A 17,510-nucleotide genomic window follows, 5' to 3' on the forward strand; every position below is an offset into this window, starting at 1 on the left:
TGGTACTCATTTTGCCGACCTCAGAAGGATGACAGGCTGAGTCAACCCCCTGGTGTATTAATTCAGTGGCTCAATGGGGCTTGAACTCAGGACCTCTTGGATCCCAAGCCGCTGCCCTTACCACTGCGCCAACACCAGGCTATACATATACATATACATATATACATATATATATATACATATATACATATATATATATACATATATATATATATATATATATATATATATATATATATATATATATATATATATATATATATATATATATATATATATATATATATATATATATATATATATATATATATATATATATATATATATATATATATATATATATATATATATATATATATATATATATATATATGTATATCTTCATCTTCTTTCGGCTGCTCCCGTTAGGGGTCGCCATAGCGGATCATACGTATGATCCGCATAGTGATTTGGCACATGTTTTACGCTGGATGCCCTTCCTGACGCAACCCTGGTCGCCTCTTACGACACAGGGATATGGTACACCTATTTTAACCGGGGTATACACCGGCCCAGTATACTGGTACTCATTTCGCTGACCTCGGAAGGATGACAGGCTGAGTCAACCCCCTGGTGTATTAATTCAGTGGCCCAACGGGGCTTGAACTCAGGACCTTTTGGATCCCAAGCCACTGCCCTAACCACTGCGCCAACACACCAGGCACATGCATATACATATATATATATATATATATATATATATATATATATATATATATATATATTATATATATATATATATATATATATATTGCATTGACTTGTCATTATTGGTTATTCATTTCACACCAACCATGCTATAAATGCCAAAGTATTTTGTTTTGCAATCTGTGAAATGTTTTTCATCTGAAAAAAAAACAAAAATTATATATCGATATATATAGTTGTGGGGATGGCCGGCCCAAGTTAACCCCCCTCCCCCGACCCAAATTGTGGTACCGGACCGCCAAGCGGTTCCTTATTAAGTGGTGGCGGACACGTTAATCGTCGGAGATTTTAACACGTGCTCGAAGGGCATGGCGGATGGGCAGAAGAGCATGGAGAATGGAACGGATGTCCAGGGGGTTTATCGTCGAACCCCACTCCAAATGGACGAATTCAATTTCTTCAAAATAAACACATTTAATGAACTTAAACAAATATCTACAAAGATATTCAACAGGTAATAATAATAAATAAATAAATCCGACTGTCGAGGCCTCACACAAACGCAAATGCAGACAAAGGGTGACACAAAATGAAAAGAACCCCTCCCCCTTTTTTAAAGTTTACTGGAACTCCGCTTGGCCCAGAGTTGTTCGTTGTCGAACTTGGAATGGGGATCGCTTCCACCAGCATGTGCACACGCATGCAAATGACGCCATCACTTCTCTCGTGGCAGGGCAGACGAAGGCCAGGCAATCCACAAGCAGCTTTCCACACGAAGGCTCAAAATGTGCCGGCCTTCCTCTTTCCAAAGGTGCCACCTGCCTCGTGCGTTCCTCATACCGACCTCGTGTGTGCGCTCTTTTCCGATCTCCCGTTCTATCCAGATGGAAACCTTCCACAATCCACTCGTGCGCAAGCCTGCCTGCCCTCGACCTTGATCACACCGATCTCTCTCTTCAGATCCACCAACTCCGCCTCTCCTGTGTGCTCCTTCTTTTTTTTCCTCTGTCTCCCGGGGTGTGGCCTGCCCGCACCAAACCTGGGAAGGCGGGGCTTTCTGACCGTTTGTTGTGGTTTCAGGGGCGTGTTTTCCACATTTATTGCCTGCCTTGAAATATAAAAACATAGGGAAAATCACAGAGGGCAATCCTGTAATGGGGAACTTATTTTTACTCCCTTGGATAATGGAAGAATTTAATAGGCAATTTAGCATTGTGTGGAGTTGATTGCTCAGTGGACGTATAGGAGACATCTTAATGTAATTAAGTGGGGAAACTGTGAGCTTAAGTGTTATGTGTCACAACATGGGGGTGGTGCAGTGTTAATTAGCTGGGGAATAAGAATAAGTTCCCCAAGTATGTAATTTCCCCCCTGTGACTTTTCCCTTTGTCTTTATAACCATAACCATAAGAAACAAGCAAACGTGACAAGCGGGCAGAAGCCCCGCTTTCCTGGGTTTCGTTTGAGCAGGCCACGCCCCAGAAGCGGAGGATTGATGGGCGTGACGTCGGAGGCGAGCCAGGCATGCCTAGCGGGTGGAGACCCCGCCTTCCCGGGTTTCGTACGAGCAAACCACACTCCGGAGGAGGAAACGGTGGTTCGGCGTGATGTCGAAGAAGAAGGGTTGGTTGCGCATTTTTTTTTTTCGCAAGGGGTTGGGAGCGCACGTACGAAGTGAATCGGGGTTGAGTGCAGAGTTAGGGATGCACACGGTTGAGAACGAACGTGGTTAGGAGATGGCCTGTAAGAACGGGGTTTTACAGCTGGCTTTCCTTTGATTCATGAAGAAGACAGCAAGATTCTTCTATTCGTGCTGAGGCCAATTGATTCATGCGGTGAAGCAAAACGCTGGCCTTTGGCTCTTGGATGGGTCATGAGGAACGGATCCAGAGCCTTGTGCATGTCAAATAGTGGGTCGGTGAGGACGATTGACGCATAGAGCAGCTGCACCGAGTCTCTGAGCCTGGGTGTTGAGTTCCGCTCGTGGATTGCCTGGTGTATGTTTGTCCCACTACGAGAGAAGCAACTTGGCGCCATTTTGCGCACGTCTGCATGTGCAAATGGAAGCGCCTCAATTCCAAGTTCAACAGCTCTGGGCCAAGCTAAGTGCAAGAATAATCGGAGGGATTTTCTTTTCTTTCGTTTGCCCCTTTGTATTTAAGTCCGTGTGAAGAGGTGCCTCGACTTGGAGTTTAATTTACTTCATGTATTTATAATTATTACAGAGAGATTTTTAATGAATTTATTTATTGAACATTTGAAGTACATTTCATCTATTTTAATGCACACACTCTTATTTGGGAGACTTGCCATTTACAGATTTCACTGCTTTTACCCTCTCAGACATCGAACTAACGAGTTTCAAAATTTTCTCTTCTGGGATTTCTGCCCAGGCTTCACGCAAAAGGTTTAGCAATTCTGCCCATGATGCTGGTTTCCTGGGCTTTTTCCACACAGCTCGATCCAATATGGCCCAGAGGTGTTCAATGGGATTCATCTCAAGAGACTGACTTGGCCATAGAATTCGCTTGATCCCATTTCTGTCCTGCCATTCTTTGGTCTTATTTTGCAGTGTGGCATGGAGCTCCATCTTCCATAAGCGCAGTGTTGTTTTTGACCATCTGACCTGTGGAGAAGACAGGTAGACGTCCATCCTCAAGGATAGAAATTTGTGTCGTGTTGATGTTGCCAGCACACTCCACAAACCTTGACTGACCAGTGCTCCAGATTGCTCCCCACACCATCACTGAAAAACCACCATGTTTGACATTTGGATGCAATTGGTTCAAAGAGAACTCTTGACTGAGAAATGTCCAGACCAGACGCGTCCACTGTCAGAAAATTGAATAAATCGGGACTCACCTGAAAAAAAATGACAGTTTGCCAAAACTCCAAGTGTCTGGTGGTCATCTCGTCAGCCCACTTCTTTCTCCTTTGGATGTTGGTTGGTCTAAGAAGAGGTTTTCTCCGAGCTGCAATCCCATAGTAGCCCAGTTGATGAAGGTACCGCATGGTAGATCTTGAGCAAACTTAGACCTCCTCTGCAACATCTGCTGCCTTGCAACGGGGAGTTGGGGAGTTCTCAATGGACCGCTTGGCAGCTCGAAGACCCCTTTCTGATCGAAGACCCCAGATCGACCAGAACGGGAAGCTGTGGATTCCTTGCCTTCGCTGCTGAGTTGCGAAATCACCCGATTGACCCTAAAAAGCGTAATGCCAAGGTTCTGAGCAATCTGATGCTGGCTGACTCCACTTTCCAATTCTCAAGCAATTCGTGTCTTTGAAAATCTTTGAAAATGAAAAAGAAAAATCGTGTCCTCTTTGAAAATCGGAAAGTTTGTGTGCTCCCTGGGTTTGAGGCATAGTTAATTGTCGTGCAAGACCCAGGAACTCGTTTCTGCAAATAAATAGTCGAATATTGGTCCAAATCGCTGAGTAAAACTGCGCTATACAGATGAAATGAATAAATTTACATTGTCTATTTACTTCTGTCATGTCTCTGTACATTTATTATTGTTTTTTTTTAAATATTTGTCTATTTTCATTCAATGTGTTCATTTTAAGAAGCTGTATCTGTGTATTTGTCGTGGGGTTCGAGTATAAACCCCCCCCCCCCCCTTACTGTGTATCCTATCCCCTTGCCTCCGTCCCTCCGCCATTGCGCCCTTTTCCAGTGCACGTATTAAAAGGTGAACCACTTCAAAACTTCATCAACCAAAACATTGAGTAACTGGAGGGGCACTCGGTGGAGCGCATACCTCCGCTACGTAATGCCTGATCCACGAGAACATATCGGGCACATGACATTATTGAAATATCATGCTACACACTACCATATCGTTTTTGGCTCTCTCTCAATAATGAATAATCACTTTAAAATTAAATAATTCTCGTATCCAGATCCGGATTCGGATGTTCACCACAATCGAATCAATTCTTCCTTGTCACACACCCAACCTGTCAATAAAATTTTATCCGGATCCATCCGCAACTTTTTGAGATATCCTGTGCACAAACAAACAAACAAACAAACAAACAAACAGCCAAACAAATAAACAGACAGCCAGAAAGGGGAGTAACCATAACCTCCTTCACCTTCGGTGGCAGAGGTAATGAAACAAAAAAATACTCAGAAAATGAAAACCAAATCATGGAGAAATGAAACTCGTTGTGCATTAACGCGTTAATGTGCTTATAGTTGAGGTGTTGGATGTGAGCACACACACAACATACATTCACACGAATTGCAACGTTTTCAATGATGTTCTGCTGCCTTCAGATCAGGTTCAGATCTGGGGTGTTCCTTGTAGACGTTATCCGCACAAGCTCCCCAGAAGAAATAAAAATCCAACGGATTGAGGTCAGGGCTGTGTGGAGACCATTCGTTTTCCATACGCAAACTGAGAACTCGTCCGAATTTTTGACGCAGAAAGGCAATTGTTTAATTTGTTGTATGTGGGGTAGCACCGTCTTGCTTGAACCACTGTCACCGGAGGGTTGCAGTGCTCATCAATTGCTTCAAGTGCCTGTCCGTGGCGAGAGAGTGAGAGCCCCAAACACTCAGCACCAATGTAATGTATAATTTTCTTCTTGATGGTCTTTTTTTTTTCTCGCTCTCGCTCTCGATTCCTGTTTTTTTTTGTTTTTTTTTTTTCTTTTCTTTTCTTTCTTTCTCTTGTGTTTTGCATTGTAAATCTGTGCATGTAACATACATGTCTACAGACTTTTCAAATATATTTTTGTAATCGAAGGACTTCAAAGTTCTATCACTGTCTCTCTTTCTACATATCTCTTTTTCTCTGTAGTGTTACGTGGTGACCTCAGGGCACTGCAGCGAGTGCACCGGTAACCCGGATGTTGTCACAGTGGAAAATAAATAGACACTGATGAGCCCTTCCTATTGTTTAAAGAGTGAAACCAATATGTCAGGAGACAGAAGGGTAACTTTATAAGGAATATTAATTAATCCTCACTGACTACCTTCAGCACAATAATATAAATTAAATGCAACACTTAATGACTTTCCTAAGAATCCCCAAATTAAATAAGTACAAACGTCACTTCTAACAATGCAGCTACAAGGTATCTCATGACTCTCGATGTGGTAACTTATCTCGAGCAAGTAGTTTGTATCGTGAACTCCAGCAGGTTACAAATGGGTGAGAGGTCGGCGGTGAGCATGTTTCAATGGATCTAGTCCACGGGGTGCGCACAGGATGAAACCGACTGGACAGTCACGTCATACAACATATCTCTTTCTCCCTCTTTCTCAAAATCAACCCCCTGCACCCCCCCTCCCCTTTGTCTAGTCCCACTTGTATCAGACTTTGTAAAAAAAAATGAAATGGATGTTTTCAGGTGCCTTCGTAAGCAAGGTTGATTTGATTGCAGCGAGATAAAAGGAAAGATAGAGTTTGGGATGTGTGTGGGATCGACTGAAAGATGGATATAGAAAGACCAACCTTGCCCAGGTATTAGATCCACATTTCCTCCATATTCATCATGGCTCCATACTTTTTTTTTTTGCAGATTGGGAAACTCATTGAAACAGACTTCAACAACAACGGCTGAAGAAACTTGATTCCTTTGTTAAAAATGCAAATGGAGGATCAGTTTCGTCCCACCAACTACGACAATGCGTACTTGAGCGAACATAGAGACGGGAGCCCTTATGGAGTCTATGCACATACCATTGGTCCAAAGGTGAAGTGACGTTCTTTCTCTATCCTTCAAACACTCACCCTCCTTTACTCTTTCCCAACGTACTCTCGCTCCCTCCCCAGCACACATTCACCTCCTCCCCGGCACACGTTCACACTCCTCTCCCCCCTTCTCTCTCGCTCCCCCTTCTCTCTCGCTCCCCCTTCTCTCTCGCTCCCCCTCTCTCTTGCTCCCCGCTCTCCCTCTCTCTCGCTCCCCGCTCTCCCTCTCTCTCGCTCCCCGCTACCCCTCTCTCTCGCTGGCCACTCCCCCTCTCTCTCGCTCCCCCTTCTCTCTCCCTCCCCCTCTCTCTTGCTCCCCCTCTCTCTCGCTCCCCGCTACCCCTCTCTCTCGCTGGCCACTCTCCCTCTCTCTCGCTCCCGCTCTCTCTCGCTGGCCACTCCCCCTCTCTCTCGCTCCCCCCTCTTGCTGGCCGCTCCCCCCTCTCTCGCTGGCCGCTCCCCCTCTCTCGCTGGCCGCTCCCCCTCTCTCTCGCTGGCCGCTCCCCTCTCTCTCGCTGGCCGCTCCCCTCTCTCTCGCTGGCCGCTCCCCCTCTCTCTCTCGCTGGCCGCTCCCCCTCTCTCGCTGGCCGCTCCCCTCTCTCTCGCTGGCCGCTCCCCCTCTCTCTCGCTGGCCGCTCCCCCTCTCTCTCGCTGGCCGCTCCCCCTCTCTCTCGCTGGCCGCTCCCCCTCTCTCTCGCTGGCCGCTCCCCCTCTCTCTCTCGCTGGCCGCTCCCCCTCTCTCTCTCGCTGGCCGCTCCCCCTCTCTCTCTCGCTGGCCGCTCCCCCTCTCTCTCTCGCTGGCCGCTCCCCCTCTCTCTCTCGCTGGCCGCTCCCCCTCTCACTACTCTCCGCTCTATCTCTCTATCTCACTTTCACCTTCCTCCTTTCTTTTTCTCCCTTCCTCCCTCCCACTCCTCGTGCCCCTCTCCTTTTGTAGTTTTACTGAGTGTTTCCAGTACTCACATCAAGTACAACCAAGTACAGTACTGATGGACTCTGTGTTTGTTTTGAGGCATGGATAGGCAGCTCCCCATGTGCCAGAAGTCAGCCAATACAACAAGGGCACGCAAGACAAATCAATGCAGAAAATGAGATTTGAACCCCAGAATGCATTCTGATAAGTTCTCCGATAGGAGAAACCAAACAAGCCGATCCCTGTCGACAGTCTTTTCAATTATTGCTCTCTTTACCTCAGGCTCTTCAATGATGGCTTATTTTCTGATTCCCAAGGCCATATAATTATTGCCATCTGCCCACCACTCATTTTCTGTCTCTCTCCACCTTTACATCAAGAACCTCTAACCTATAACCAAATGTTCCACAGGGACTATATGCTTACCATCCTGCAGTCACTGATGATTACCGATCAATTGACCGAAGTGCCCTACCCTTGAAATCTGGGGCCTCCCACCATCGCTCCCTGGAGATGCTTTTGGGGTCGGGCAAACAAGGGGGTGCACCTGGAGGAGGCAGTGCCAGTGAACTTCGCTCGCACCCTGAACACTTCCTAGCAGAGCCGTACGGTTTGGAGGATGATCAGAGAAGCTACGGGGGAGACGACGACCGATATGTGCCTGAACCTAGACTGGCAATGCTAAGACGAGGGATTGATGCTGGCAGAGGATGGAGGTGAGCAGGTTTTGTTCTTCCTGATTTATGAGCCCATCCTCCACGCAGTGGGAGATGGGGTTGTGTGTGTGCGCGTGCATGCATGCGTCCTGGTCCGTGCCATAACCCTTTTTACCATTTGAGCTTTTGTCATCAAATTTTCAACAAACTTTATTATGAGAATGTGGAGAAGACAAATTCATGATTTTGGCAAAAGGACAAAGGTCATTGTCATGTAAAATTGTCAGTTTTCTTCTGATTGACTTGAAATTTTAAGAATTTTCATATTGGGTCACTGAATTGGTTCATTCAAAAGCAAGATGCCGATTGTTTTTTTGTTTTTTTTAAAGATCAAAAGATCAAAGTTGCATAAAATATCAGTCATATCAATGTCACTGACCCAATTCTGACACAATTCATTGAGTGGAACCTGTTTTGTCAAGGTCACAAAATCATCAATTTCCATACGATTGACAAAGTTTGAGCAGGGTTTGCATATTGGGTCATGGAAGCCTTTTTCTTTTGAGGTCAAAAGGTCAAGGTCACCTAAAATCGTCAATCTTTTTGTATTTTTACCTCCACCCTCTGTGATGGACAGAGGTAATATTTTCACCCCTGTCTGGTTGTTTGTGTGCGGAATATCTCAAAGTTGTGGACTGAGTTGGGTGTGTGATAAGGACGAATTGATTAGATTTTGGTGAAGGTCCTGTTACAGATCCGGATATTAGAATTTCTAAAGTGATTCTTCACCATTGAGAGATATGGCCAAAAATCTATATACAGCATGATATCTCAATAAGTTGTGGACGGATTCGGGCGAAAATTGCTGGACAGGTTGGTTGTGTGACCAGAATGAGTCGATCCGATTTTGGTGAAGATCTGAATCCGGATACGAGAATTTTTTTTTTTAATATTCAAAGTGATTCTTCACCATTGAGCGATTATGGCATGATGTCTCAAAAAGTTGTGGGTGAGCTATGACAAAACTTGGTGGATGAGTGTGTTAGGTAACAAGAACAAGCTGATTAAATTTTGGTTCAGTTCCGAATCCAGATCCGTCCTATCAGCCTGTTGGAAATATGCGCTGTACATTGTGCTCTTCTCGTTTTTAGCTGCTTTCGTCATGTTTAGCATCCGGGAGAAGAAGAAGTCTGAATACAAAGCAGACGTGGACGAGCTTTGCATTTTCAGATGCTTTCTAGTCTTTTGCTTTGTTTTGATTTTTCTATTTGTACATTCAATTAATTTCTGATTTTGTTTTTCAGATTAACTTATTATTGCACACACAATATCAACGTTCAGGTTGAACGACTCAATTGCACTGTGAAAAGCAAAATGTTCATGTATCATGCGCTTATGCACAGATTGGGATCACATTAGGTGTGTGAAACCATCAGAAAACCCATGGAACATACAGTATGTTTGAAGGGAACTTTGACCCAGGAGCAGGTCATTTGGCCATCATGACTGTCATTTAGCACACTACATCAATTTAGTGTAATCAGTGTACTTAAGCCTTTATATGCTTATTTAATGTCAAAATTTTTTTTTCCACTCCATGTTTGCCAAATTAATTTTTTTGTCAGATGAATTTTAATTCCGCATCTTGTGTTTTGCGAGCATCAGCTGAACCACCTGATGACAATGCACATGTGGGGTACTTACCCCAAGATAACCGAACAGTGATTTGCTGAATTTAACCTGTTGGCAGGGAATGCTACTCACGACACCACAAGAAGGTAAAAGATGCTGTACAATTGACCCAGCAGCAAGAGCACCAATAGAAACAGAAGAGATCAGTGCAGAGGAAGGATCCAGTGTCAACAAGTGCATTTATCCCCGACCCTCGCCCTGCAGTAAATCTCCGCCCCACCGCGATGCCAACCAATCGCTGTTCACAGGGGGGCTGGGGGCCCTAAGGGTTTTAACCAATCGGACCAGGAGGGTTCTTCTCTGCCGCACAATGGACCAATCATTGAAGCAGACGTCCAACCAATCACGGCCGAAGGACGTTCCAAATCACACCTCCCACACCATGGACAGCTCAGAAGAAGGGCCTTTTCCCTTCTTTATTACTTTTTACTATAATTGTCTATTTTGGTGAAAAATTATTCTGCACTCATTTTGTCTGGACCCTTCATTATCCATCGAAACATCTTAACCAAATCCCCTCGTAATCGCCTCCTTTCTGATGAACTAGCATCGAACCTGTCGTTTCGCTGATGGTCGTTCAACATAACATCACGTGTGTGTGTGTGTGTGTGTGTGTGTGTGTGTGTGTGTGTGTGTGTGTGTGTGTGTGTATATATATATATATATATATATATATATATATATATATATATATATATATATATATATATATATATATATATATATATATATATATATATATATATATATATATATATATATATATATATATATATATATATATATATATATATTGTTGCGAATTCGCGCCCGCCGGCGTGCAATCGGCTGCTCGACTTGAATGGCGGCCGCCTCGCCTACCAGAACGGACAATTCAGTCGTGACCCTCTCGGAACAACGCCGTGAGCTAGTCACGGGTGGGGGGTTTAACCTCAGCACGATCGTGCCAATTGCCCACCCGCGCAGGATAGGGTTGCTCGCCAAATTCGACCATCCTAAGTACCTGCGCGAGTGGTCTACCGGGCGATCGTACCACGCCACAGGCCGACTCCGGACACGAACCGCTTAAGCGGTCCGTTCCGTGCTACAGTAATAACCGAGCGCTGTTATCGTCGGCCTTGACGGTTCAGATTAATTACCGGGATGTTGAACCCACTACGAACCCCTTACGTGATGCAAGATGGAAATTGAAACAGAGGAAAGGACGCAGCGAAACGGGGAACAAGTTCACACAAGCACGTTTAATTGCACACGCAGACCAGCACGGAAGGCACGTATACAGTCACAATCATCATGTACAATAAAGCAAAAGCAAGTCAAGAAATGGCACATATACACAATCACAGGCAAAAGAGATGTCCCGACTAAACCCGACACATGGCAACACTTAACCAGTTTTACTTCAAGGACAGGCGCCACCCACAGTCATTTACATGAACCCAAAGGAAAAGAGAAAGTTGCGACTTCCCTGCACGCGTCGTCCAGCGTCGCGTCCTTGACCTCGAATCCGAGCCTCCCCCGATGTGGTCTGCGACTCGCACCTTGCGCCGGCACGTGTAGCCGCTCCACGCCACGGACGGGGCTTCCGGCACTATCTCAGCTCTGATTATGGGGAGGGGAAATTGTTGACACTCTGGCTCGAAGGGGAGAATGGTGGATGCTCCGTCCCGCCGACGCAGTCTTGGGACCGCGGGATGATCGTTCTGGCACCTGGCAGAAGGCTCGCCTTCTCCCGATGTAGACGGCGACAAGGCCCAGGACGAGGATGCACCGACTCGACTCTCTCCAGCTGGACTCGTAGGAAAAGTTTCTGAAGAACTCGTGGACGAACGAACCACCAACGACAACAACAACCACTCCTGCAGACGAGAGAAGAGAGAGAAGAGAGAGAAGAGAGAGAAGAGAGAACGCGTCCCGCCTGTGTCCGTCCTTTATAGCGCGGGGCTCCGCCCTTCGCTCCGCCCCGTTTTCGGCTCATCCCTCCTTCGAGAAGGTTCTCGAAAAGGGGCGTTCCCTCACCCCGACCGCCTCAAGCGGTTCATCCACCAATCGGCGGCGAGCTGCCCTTCCCCCTTCCCTCACACCAAGCGCGGGGAAATGTAGCGGGAAAAGCCCACGAGCATCGTTGGTGGTTTTTGTTTGTTTGAAATAAAAGATAGAACAGAAAAATGGTTAACTCAAAGCGTCGCAGCCTGGATGGATCCCATAAATTCCCTCTTACTCTTACTGTCAATTCTACATCGCTTTACCCCCCAGGGTTAACTTTGTGTTCATGGCACTCTTCCACATTTTGTCTTGCCTGCATTTGTCGCCGTAGGCCGAATGCCGACCCGATGGAAGAGGCGATTCTCGGGGAGCGAGCAGTACGTTTGGCGCATGCGCCTTTGGCACAGGCAGAACGAGGCAGTGTGGCAAGCATGGACCGACTTGGGCCTCGGGCACCCTCCATGGATAGCTTGAGAAAAGTACCACAGAACTGGAGAGAGCCGGACCTTCGTGAGGTTGGATTGTTGTATCTGAGTTCGGCTTCACCCAAATGTTTACGTTCACCTATCTGCCCGTGTGTGTTTCCATCCATATCTGTCTTCATGTGTATCCATGTCTAACGTTGATATTTTGTGGTTTGCAGGTTGTGTCGATGTTGAAACATTACCTTGATCCTGTAAAGGCCAATGCAGCAGCCTACCTACAACACATCTGCTTCAAGGTAAAGTCGCCAATGTGAGCTTTGAACTTGATTGTTCTGCTTCAACAAAATCGAATTTTCATTTTCACGATGATTTTGAGTGTCTGCAAGTTCATTCTTATCAGGAGTAATGTGTCCTTGATTTTACTTCGAATCTGGATGTCATTTCCTTTCCACTGGGCCATTCGGTGTCACTGGCTGGAAATCATGTTTAAAAGGATGCGTCACCACAAGCAGACGGTGTATAATTTATTAATAGTTGGGCGAGTTGGGTATTTTTGTTTGTGCAGATGCTGGTGTTAATCGCCATTTATTCAATTTCCCGATGGATCTTACTGGAGAGTTGGGAGTGAAGAGAACAATAACATAAGAAGGTGCCATATAATTCAAGCACTTAAAAGTGAATTGGTGCAAGGTATCTTGTTTTCACTTCTTTGACAAAATGAACTTTTGGGAGCCAGTGTAGATTTTTCATGCAGGGGTGATATGGCGGCTGTGTTTTGTGGTAAGAGTTATCAGATGGGCAGGTGCATTTTGAACTTGTAAGTTGGAGATGTATTTGGCTGGATGATTGACAAGAAGGCAGTTACTGTTGTCAAGAAACGAAGTGACATGCGTATGCACTAAATTTTCTTTGGTTCATGTCCGCGGACACTTGCGGACTAATCCTAATTTGTGTGGGGCAAATGACGCATTTCTACAAGTGTTGATGTGAGCTTGAGTACTGCGATGACTCAAATGTCTCCAAGGCCATGCACAGCAGACCTCTGCTTTATGAAAAGGTTTCCAGTAAATATGTCAGAGATATCATCACTGACTGTGGTTCATGATGATGCATGAAGCATCCCCATTTAATCCTCATTCAAAATCGAGTTACTGACTATCCAGCTTTTTGTCTCACAAATGCAACTCTCCAGTTTATCCACAGTTTGATCCCTGTTTGCCAGGCTTCGTTGTAATGCAAAGGTGTGTCATCAGCACACATTACACAGGATAATCCATGCAAATGGATAGTATCCTTTACAGTAGTGTAGCAAACAGAGAATCGGCCTTTCAACTGATTTCTGAAGCACACACCAGTCTAGCAGAACAGGATTATCGCGTTCATCTCATACAGCCACAATCTGTTGCCTCCCATGAAGATATGAGAACCAATTTAGAACTGAGGCTCTTATTCCAAATCTATTCTTCAGATATGTAATTTAAAAGCTTTTGGTCTGAACTGTTGCGGGCCGATGTCGTGGAGAAACCACAAGGGATCGACTGCCTCGGGTTACTCGCAAGACTCTGCGGAATCGCAGGTCATCACACACGAATAATTTTGTGATGCAGTGGGTCGCTAATCGACCGCGAACGCCAATAACTTGACCACGTGACTTAGGGTCCTCCGTCTAACAAACTGTTTACTGAAGGGTCTCATTCCGTCTTACTGGGGAACGCGCCCTCGGTACGTACTTGTGTTAATCAGATTACTTACCAGATCAGGTGCAGCTGAACGGAACTGCCAAGTACGTACCTGCTACGAAGCGAATCTGGGGAATAACATCCGGGCTCAGCTAGGGTGCGAGCCATGCTGGACCAATGAAGGAAAACACGAAAACGAACAGGGAACTTTTCTACACAGTGCATTTATTTACAACCAGACTGTGAGAAAAGGTATGTGGCACAGTGAATGGGATTTATTGGTATGTACAGCAGAGAAAGCAAGGAATTTGTGGTGTGTGGCAAAAGGGCAAGCAATCCTACAAAAGCAGACACAGAGCAGAGTTATCCCATATAATCTTCGACAATCTTAACTTAAGCTAGGACGCGCGCGCGCACACACACACACACACACACACACACACACACACACACACACACACACACACACACACACACACACACACACACACACACACACACACACACACACACACACACACACACACACGGAAGATTAGATAGCTCAGAGAGAAAGAAAGCAGATGAGGGTGAACAACCTCTCTATACCTGGCGTGGTCGGCAGACCAACGCAACCCAGAATGCTTTGGGAGAGGTTGGTGGGAGGAATACTGGTTGTGTCTGAGATGTGGGAGTGGGAGGGGGAGGTGTGGTGTAGTGCAAAGTGGGAGGGGGGAGGGGAGGGGTGGCATCGTGCAAGAGGAAAATGTGAATGCGAGTCAGTTAGTTCGCTCCTTCGGGTTCTGCCCGTAAAAGAAGTCGGGCTTTGCCCGCATTGATGTTCTTTTATGTGTCCAAGATAGAGAGAAAGAAAGATGGAAGAATAAGATGCATAAGAAGAATGTCCCTATCCTATCTGTGTAAATGTCTGTCGCTATTGAGGATCGCTCAAACAGAGCGAGCGGCCCCACCTTGTGGCAGTAGTTTGCGATCCCTCCACCCCCCCCCCCCCAGTTTGGTCACGGAGACTCGTGGCACCTTTTGCTTCGTGCCAACATGCTTGTTGACTGCCTGCTCGCCGATCCCGTCTGGCTCCATGAACACGAAGGCGAGCAGTAGCAGCGACAGTGAGCAGGGCGAGCCAGATGAACTCAAGCAGGCTGACTCGAAGAACTACTGACCGAAAAAGAGAGTGAACTGACTCTGTTCTATTACTCGACCAGTTACTCGCTAACCATCACACGGCTTATAGCTCCAAGCTTTACATGGGGCCGCGGTCTTCGGACACGTGCTCCAGTGCCGAACGTACGCTGCTCTTTATTCTATCATGGAGTTGTAGCGAAATCCTCGTGCTACCCATAGGTCCCTTCATAAGCCTCAGTGCATGTTCGTGCCTTGCGTTATGCCTTGAAGCAGCTCGACTCTCATCTCCTCCGTGTCCCTTGATGCTTTGGTGCAGAATTTGACAACCATGGGCAGTTGCGGCAGTTATAGAGCAGGGCGCTCGTCTTGGCATCCATAGTGAGAGATTGTGGCGATGCAGCATTGGCAGCTAGGATGTTCACAACATGGCGTCCATGGTGAAAGCCGAGTGCCACGTGGCGCTTGTAGTGAAATGGGTGAATAAAGGTTGTGTGTAATGGTGGGTTGCTGTGAGGGTATTTTTCCCAGTTGTATGAAGCGGTTGTGGTGAACGTGGTAAGGTTTGGTCTAAGGTGAGGTGGCCGTTGGGAATTGGCATGCACTCCCCAAACGAACGATGTACTGTGCATTGTCAGCAGGAAGCGCTCGCAGCGTGAGCATGCTCGAGACACCTGTAGTGTGTTGCTCATTCTTATTTGCATGGTGCGTGTAACAGAAAGGAAAAGGTCCAAGGTTAAAGTGAAGATCTATGAGATATAAAAGACCTAACTACACGAGTTCCACGCAATGCATCTTTCCCCTTTTATCCACTAGACATATGGAAGGGACTAAGACGTATACGATTGAAATAACTGCTTTGAGATCGCAGTATGTTGTGTGCCATTGCCTTGGAGGCATGCGGTTTTACAGAATCGCAACAGTATCAAACGACAAATCCAAAAGTCCAAGAATGACTTTGCTTTGACAATCAAGGGGCAGAAATAGATCATTGTAAGCATGAGCCAGCAGTTTTTACACTGTGTGGTCTTCTTTCCTTCCCTTATATCAGTTGTCTTTCTGCTGACTGTGATAACAGTATACGCAGACTGACTACATGCTCCTAGAAGACAGTTTGTCATTCATGTAATAGAGCAGCTGTTGAATTGCAGATTGCTCCATGACTCTGCTTGAGGAAGGAAGATTAGAAATCTGGCTTTCGTTTGTCATGACCTCAGGATCAAGACGAGGTTTCCTCAGAATTGGTGTCAGTAAAGTGAGTTTTAGGTTTGATGGAAATACACTTGACTGGATTAGATGGTTAGTGATGTTTGTTATTGCTGGCACTAGTACATTGAAACGCCTTTCAGCCACCAGTGCAGGTAGTGGGTCAAGGGCACAGGACTTGCCCTTCGAATGCCTATCTTCAACACATCCTTATAATGTTGTTCATTGGTGGTGGTTTAAATTTATCAAGCACTCTGATTTCTTTGCCAGGATGAGGCTGTAAAAGTGGATGTACGACGCCTGGGTGCTGTTCCCTCCCTGGTCTCACTGCTGGACAGCGGGCGTCGACCGGTGCACATATCTGCCTGCGGTGCACTCAGGAACTTGGCATTCGGACGCGAACCTGAAAACAAGATTGCAATAGCTCGCTGTAATGGGATCCAGGAACTTGTTCGACTCTTGCGTCGTACTCAAGATGTCGACGTAATTGACATGGTCACCGGTACGATTTCTCATTACAAGTTGCCTTGCACACATGAGAGTGAGTCACCAGGTCCTGTGGCCTAACATCAAGGTGGAAAGCTAAAATCAGGGTGATTGTTTAAGTGTGTTATCAATACATGTGCAAGGACTGCTTTTTCCTTCATTTATATTTTTTTTATTTCTTCCTTTAACGTTCCTCCCACTCTTCCATTCTCTCGTTTCTCTTTACTGTCGACCCTCGGTCTTCCTTTTCTCCATTTAACCCCAGTGTGTACTTGATCGTTTATTTTTGAACCACTCCAACAAAATGCTGTGCCATTACGTCAGATTATTTTGAATTGTAAGGAAATGGTTAAACTTTTTTATTTTTTATTGTTTTTACGATATCCTTTAAGTACTAAATTTTGGTAAGCAAGGTCGAGGCTTGTGGAAGAGTTGGAACACAGAACAGATGAGAAAAGCAAGAACACAGTCAAAACTTGTGGGCATGAGGGGTGGGGGGAGGAAATGCACCAACAGTTGGGTGGAGGATTACTTGTAAGAAAAAATGGGTGAGGGGAAGAATGGGATGCAGGGGAGGAGGACATAGGGTGTGAGCAAGCTGAATACCAACTCGGATACCAAAAAGAAGGGAAAAATGAGGATGAAACAAATGGAACAAAAAATGAAAAAGAGGGAGAGGGGACAAAAACACAATAACCTGGAAAGGAAGGGTTAACCCTTTGAGGACCACAAGCATCTTGATGGTAATTTTCAGGTACAAGTCCAATTTTATTATTAGTTTGGCTATACTAATGACGAATATGAATTAAAATTCAAGAGTATGGCACGACGAAAAATACAAGTTTTTCGAATCAATAAACAAGGGAAACATTATGGATATGTCCAAAGCTCTTACCTCGTGTTAGCTACAATGTTTGCCAATGTACGCACTTCAAATCAACTGTAATTGCAGGGAAAGT

The 17,510-nt window shown here is 45.7% G+C and overlaps 1 protein-coding gene across 10 annotated transcripts in view; it reads left to right on the forward strand.

Moving 5' to 3' along the window:
* LOC147018191 (splicing regulator ARVCF-like) overlaps positions 1-17,510 on the forward strand; it is a 163,196-nt gene that overhangs the window by 52,314 nt on the left and 93,372 nt on the right. For all 10 annotated transcript variants that reach the window (XM_085897640.1, XM_085897650.1, XM_085897645.1 and 7 more), the window contains 5 exons: positions 6,217-6,390; positions 7,714-8,018; positions 11,968-12,151; positions 12,280-12,357; positions 16,336-16,567. In XM_085897640.1, the coding sequence (XP_085753766.1) occupies positions 6,283-6,390; positions 7,714-8,018; positions 11,968-12,151; positions 12,280-12,357; positions 16,336-16,567 (907 nt within the window). In that variant the 5' untranslated portion in view covers positions 6,217-6,282. The remainder of the gene's footprint in view (positions 1-6,216; positions 6,391-7,713; positions 8,019-11,967; positions 12,152-12,279; positions 12,358-16,335; positions 16,568-17,510) is intronic.

The sequence above is a fragment of the Eptatretus burgeri genome, chromosome 10 (assembly GCF_056783735.1).
Source record: "Eptatretus burgeri isolate ZD-2024b chromosome 10, Ebu_testis_v1, whole genome shotgun sequence".
NCBI classification, from domain to species: Eukaryota; Metazoa; Chordata; class Myxini; order Myxiniformes; family Myxinidae; genus Eptatretus; species Eptatretus burgeri.